Genomic DNA, 6,000 nt, shown 5'->3' with positions numbered 1-6,000 from the left:
TTTCTAATGAAAAAAAAAAATCCCTCCTCTATCTTGGACATTCATTCCCTGCAGAATTAATGATCTGAGTTCAATGTGTATGTTGTAATTAATACCTTACAAATAAACAAACAGCAAGATGGCATTGACTATTTAGTTGATATTACAGCTTACATGAAATATTAACCTTACTAGAGACAGAATTTCAACACAATAGCTGCTCAACATTTTAAAAAACATTGTTATCACTAAATATTAATTGCTTTTAAACTCATATCTGTATGTTAGTACACTCTACGAAGTTTTCTATCATGATTTATTACAATTCAGTTTATTTGCCACCTAACCCAACCCCAATTCTTAGTTTTTAAGCATTTTTTGATTGTGTAAACTAACTTTCAGTAGATGTAAAAAACCCTAAGAGTTCTTCAGGCTTTCAGATGTTCTACAGCAAATAAAGACTACAGATCACATTAATGTATCTACATGATATAAAACCTAAACACATACCCTGAGAAAAATTAACAGACACACATCAGTAAGAGTTTCAAAGCTGGATGTGCTAAAACCTGAAGGTTTTTATTCCTGACAAATGCTGACGATTCAAAACTTTGTATTCTAAAAGTCATAGCAGTATAAATTCTGTTTCAGACAAATATAAGCAGGTACTCTTTGACTTCTCTCATTTTTTGTGAGAAACTGAGTAGCTTAATTATACATACTCTTGATGTAAGCATCAGAATGGTTTCTTGGTTAAGAGCTATAAATCTACCCCTAAGTCACAAATATTCATACACAACTACCCATAAAAGCATACTTCTGTGCAGCTGCATGAAGACATGCTGTCTCAAAGAGAATGGAGGAGTCGATTTGATTTTTCCTTAAAAACTCCAAATGCATTTTCAGAAGGCAGATTAAAAAAAAAACAGATTTCAGAGAAAACAACAGAATGGCATATATACAAAGAAAGTTAATCCAAGATTGGTTCCACAGCCAGACTCACGTTCACTGCATGTGCTTTCAGCTCATTATGCTAAATTTGACTACCCTAATTTAATTTCTAATATATTGACTTGTTTCAACTACCATTCTGGTTTACATAGCTCATGAGAGCCTAAATTTGCAACTATGCAGAATGAAAGCATATTTGGATTGATAGTCCTTTCCAGGTCTTACCTTCCCCACCCCCAATCTTTCACATCTGCTACTCTCAGTAAAACAATTTGGTTATCTTCAACATTCACAAACAGTTGACTGTGTTCAATTCCTATATACAAATGACTTACAGGCAATATTTTCTTCAGGCCACAACGTAAAAACTCATTTCTCAAGTGTATCCTGAAATCAAGATCTTCTGGAGATGTAACAAGGGCATTGATGAGCTGCATACATGCTACCTGTTATCAGAAATATAGGCAAAAACTTTTAGTATATACAGAATGAAAATTAATACCATCCTTGACTATTTCAGTTTAATTATAAAACTAAGTGTCAAGAGATGGATATTATTTATTATGCGGCACACATGCAACACGACCGGTTAATTTAAGCAACATCAAATACTGCCATTTTCATATTGTGCGTGCTTCTGCTATGTCAAAGTTGTATCACATAAAGGATCATACTTTATTTCAGAAATTTATTCCCACAGTACAGTTCCACATTGCAACTCCTTCTCTTTCCCCTCAGTATTTGCCAATTTGAAAACAACCTGTTTTTACAGTAATCAAAAAATTTAAAAAAACAGCAAAACCACCCCAAAACACACCCATACACAAAATAATTCACATCACCAGGTGTCTTTTCTACTCCTGCACAGCACTTCTGCAAAATGCCTGAAGTCTCAGGATACTGGCTAATGCTTTAATTGAACAGCTGTGCACTGTAATTGGTTTACTTTAAAACAGGTAGACAATAGCATAATGCCAAAAGTGCTGATCCACATTAAAAAATTAAAATGGGACTCCAGGGAAATACCAAGTCTGGTAAAAGATGTTAACTGCAAATAGAAGTAGCATTAGAGTAGAAAAAATAAATAAATAAAAATCAATAGCTGCAGAGAAAAAAAGCCAGATAAAAGCACCCTTCCTGTTTTAATTACATTCTCTATTTAGTTTTAATGGACCACCTTATGGAGTCTTAAATTTCTATTAAAACGCTCGTTCAAAGGCACTCCCTTTATATAGCTGCATCTTCAGATAATGTAGTATCATCATGCTCGCTTGAATGATTCTTGTTATTTTACTACTATGACATGACTTAACAAGCCAAAGTACATGTCCAATCTGAAATTAATAGAGAGAAGAGGTGCCATCTGCTATGATTGCTTTTGCCAGAAGAGACTCTAGCTTAATGGCTTGTGCTAATACTTTACAAGTAAAGAACGATTTTGTCAGAAACAAGTTAATGAGTCTTGCAATTGTACCTTTACTGACGTATAAGTGAGGTTGGGGGGTAGTGGGGAGAGGCAGGAATGTTGTGTGGTTGGTTTTGTTTGTTTTAAATCAACAAGGTCATAAAGTAGAAGACAACTTCAAAATGAATTCTTTTGTGATAGCATTAATAAGATTAGAATGTCATTTATAGAAACTTATTGAACATCATTAACTCATCAGCTCTGAAACAAGGAGTACTGACGGTAATCACAGCGTTAGGACAACTATAGTTGACACATATATGATCTAATAATGGAAAAAGGTGTCCCTTCCATGCAGGTATACCTGCCCTGCTTGCATTCTAGTTTTCCGTATCTTTCAGCCATGGTAGCTGAAATACAAATTTTATCAATACAAAATTTGTATAGATACTGTATTACGAGAAGGAAATAAGTCAGTCATCCTTTAGCAGGATATTCAGCCACTTGGTCTCTATGGAAACACTTGCAGTTACCAAAAAAGGCAATTAAAGCTTGCATTCTAATAGCAAACAAAACTCTTGGGCTATTCAGGTGTATACAGAGAATAAAAAACTCTGTCCACTGACACATAAGCAGCAATGAACATGTGACATAGGACATTACTCAGTAAAGATCACCAGCACAGAAGACTGTTTATTTTATTATTTTATAAAAATAATTTTAAAAACTCACTAGATTATCCCTAGAGATGCACCAGTGGCTGACGAAGGGCAGATGTCAAAACACACACCAAGGAACGCACAGTTCTTGTTGACAAAAGCATCAATGATATCCTGCTGCACACTACTAATCTCAAAAGGTACCTTGGCAAAAATGGACACACCCCATCCACATCTGTCATAGTTGTTATGTATCTGAATATTTAAGAGGCTGCATATACTGCTGCCAAAAGTCCCAGCAGTAGTAACACAGCTGTATGTATATCTTAGAAATTTCTTAGAAATGGATGAAATCTGCATGCCTATCCTAAGGAAACAGTATTACATTTTGTAACACAAGGACTCAAAAGGACAGGTTAGCATAAAAAGTAAATTACTACACTCTACCCATAGGGCAACAGCACTGTAGTTCCTGAAGTAATTCTTTTCAATACATGACTTTGTATGAAAACTAAGCACTCCCTGCACAAAGACAGTTAACATTAAGCTATGTGTCTATCTTCAGCTGACTATAAAGCCAATATAGCGAAGGTGAAAGCTATAAAAAAATATACTTGACACTGATCAGTTGTCACTGTGGCTTATTTCTGTTTAATGTACGAGGATGGCTGTGTTAAGAGGATGGCTATGTTGGATGACATTGAGCTTTAAATATCTAAAACTAGCAGTTTTACTCCCACTCAATTTACTTCTCATATTACTAAATGATTAATGAATTATCACTATCCTCACGTCATTAATTTTTTAAAAAAGGTCAACCATTCAATTTACCAGAGATTGGCTAGGATTTAACCTAAGTTGTCATTAACAGGGAGAACGATAACAAGTTACCAAAATCCTTCATAGCCAAATAAAACTTTTGACTGCAGTTCCTAGAAAATTTCACTAGGAAAAAAAAAAAAAAAAAACTTCAAAATGCTTGACTATTTTAAGAAAATCTATGCTTTCTATTTTTTCATTTAGTAATATTACAAAAAGGTGAACAATACTGGAAGTACGTTCTTGCCACAAGTACTTCAAACAGTAAGATACCTGAAGTGTGTGCTCAGTGAAGGCATTCCAGTTGTGGTTCTAAATTAAACTCACTTCAAGAGCACAACACAAACTTGTTCTGTCTTTTTACAAATGTATTACTTCAGTGGAATCAGTTCAAAACCGTAAGTACAGGAGTTTTTCTTTACTTTGGGTGGGGCAAGACTGGGGGGAGGGAAAGGGAGTGTTTAAACAAGCAATGCAACTTAGGAGTACTTTTTCATGCTTCTTCCCTAAACCCAAAAGATATACAGGGAGCACGGCCTCCAAATCCTTAAACTGCAACTTCCTCAGGGCTCCAGTAACAATAACTAAAACATTTCAGAGGACAAACTAAGAGCTGGATTTTTATTGGTCCATTAAACCACGCAAAATTCCCGGACAATAAGATTAAGCAGTGACAAAGATAATAAAATGCTTTCACAGACTTATTACCTGAGCATTGCATCTGGCATCCAAGAAAAGGAATATCTCTAATTACTCTCTTTTTATTAAGGTCAAGACTTTTTAATCCTATTTTTGGGACAAGGAAGTGAATTTCTTGGTTTCACACCATTAACAACTTGAAAATCTGTTATCAGCAGGCCATTTCTATTTATTTTTCCTCTTTTACTGAACAATGGAGTAATAACACTAAAAGATTTTGCTGGTAAATAATTTAAAGGTCATAAAATACAGAGTCTTCTAGTATTTTAGGTTGTTCCTGAAGTATTAGTAAGCATATAAAAAAGTAAACCCACCTGCAGTTGTAAGAATTCATGGTTTTCCAGTCCTTCAACAATGTGAGAAAAACGTTCCCTATTGTGCCTTTCAGCAGCAGTTGTGATAGCACCTAAAAGCTTGTCCAGACTAAGAGAAAGATAAACTGTCAAAAAGCGTACCACAGTCAACTTTCTCATTTTAAAGATACTTAGCCCACTATTTACACAACTCAAGACTTTAGTGCACTGACAGAGAATCTGAATGCATTTATCTACACTTATCCATATAACGTCGAAAACAAACCAAGAACCAAGTGTTAAAATATCTACAAGATTAATGTTGAATAAAAAAAAAAAAAGGTGAATAAATCTCTAAATTATTGTGACATTCAGCTAAGAAACAACCAATGAGAAAAAAATCACTACCTTTGCAAGACTGTGCACTAGGTACTAGCTGACGTGTTTGACATCTGGGAATAATAATAAATTGTCTTTTCAGAAATCAATGTTTTTATCTATTTATTACATACAAGACATGGAGTTTGCCGTTTTTAACCTTCCGTAAACTAAGCCACTCAATAATTCAAAGCAAATGTATGCCAGTTGATTATCTTTGTTTTAAAAAGCTCATGGACATGTGCTACATAACTCCGTAACTTGAACTATTCAAAACTTCAGCTATAAATGTAAACCTTTTGGCCCTGTCAATTTTGTTATGTTTAGGCAGAAGTGATATTTTAATAAAAACCATAAATATATTTATTTCTATATTACTAATATTATCTTCTAAACTAATGAAAAATCTTAACATGTGGTGTCAAATCAGTAATTTTCAAATATAATAAATTAATCTGCTCTCCTCAGGGGAGATGTCCTAATCTCAATGCTCCTCACAGTAATAGCCTCAGTAGTGCCCCATGCTAACACACATTGTTCTAAATTGTCTTTAAATCTGACAGCTTTCCTTGTGGCAATTAAAAGTTCACAATTCCTGATCATACTCATCAGGGATATATGAAATAACTTATATATTCTTTTTTCAGCAGCCATTTATGAACAGTTATGGCTCATTAAGTCTTCTCTTCTCTATAGTAAGCAATCATAGTCCTTTCAGACCTTCCACTTAAGACACCGTCTGTAGATCTCTGCTCATTTACTTTTGTCTGATTTAATATTGGATTAATGCATCAGAACAGGTGAAAGTCTCTTTTCA

General features: G+C 34.3%; 1 protein-coding gene across 1 annotated transcript in view; it reads right to left on the bottom strand.

Moving 5' to 3' along the window:
• The window catches only part of DIAPH2 (diaphanous related formin 2), a 263,767-nt gene that overhangs the window by 220,619 nt on the left and 37,148 nt on the right, over positions 1 to 6,000 (bottom strand). The window contains exons 10-11 of the mRNA XM_019472249.1: positions 4,827 to 4,935; positions 1,266 to 1,376 (exon numbers count right to left, since the gene is read on the bottom strand). Of these exons, the coding sequence (XP_019327794.1) occupies positions 1,266 to 1,376; positions 4,827 to 4,935 (220 nt within the window). The remainder of the gene's footprint in view (positions 1 to 1,265; positions 1,377 to 4,826; positions 4,936 to 6,000) is intronic.

Source organism: Aptenodytes forsteri, unplaced genomic scaffold, assembly GCF_000699145.1.
Source record: "Aptenodytes forsteri isolate BGI_AS27 unplaced genomic scaffold, ASM69914v1 Scaffold371, whole genome shotgun sequence".
In the NCBI taxonomy this organism is placed as follows: Eukaryota; Metazoa; Chordata; class Aves; order Sphenisciformes; family Spheniscidae; genus Aptenodytes; species Aptenodytes forsteri.
Note: the sequence above shows the minus strand (reverse complement) of the source record. Positions and strands in the feature narration are given on the sequence as shown.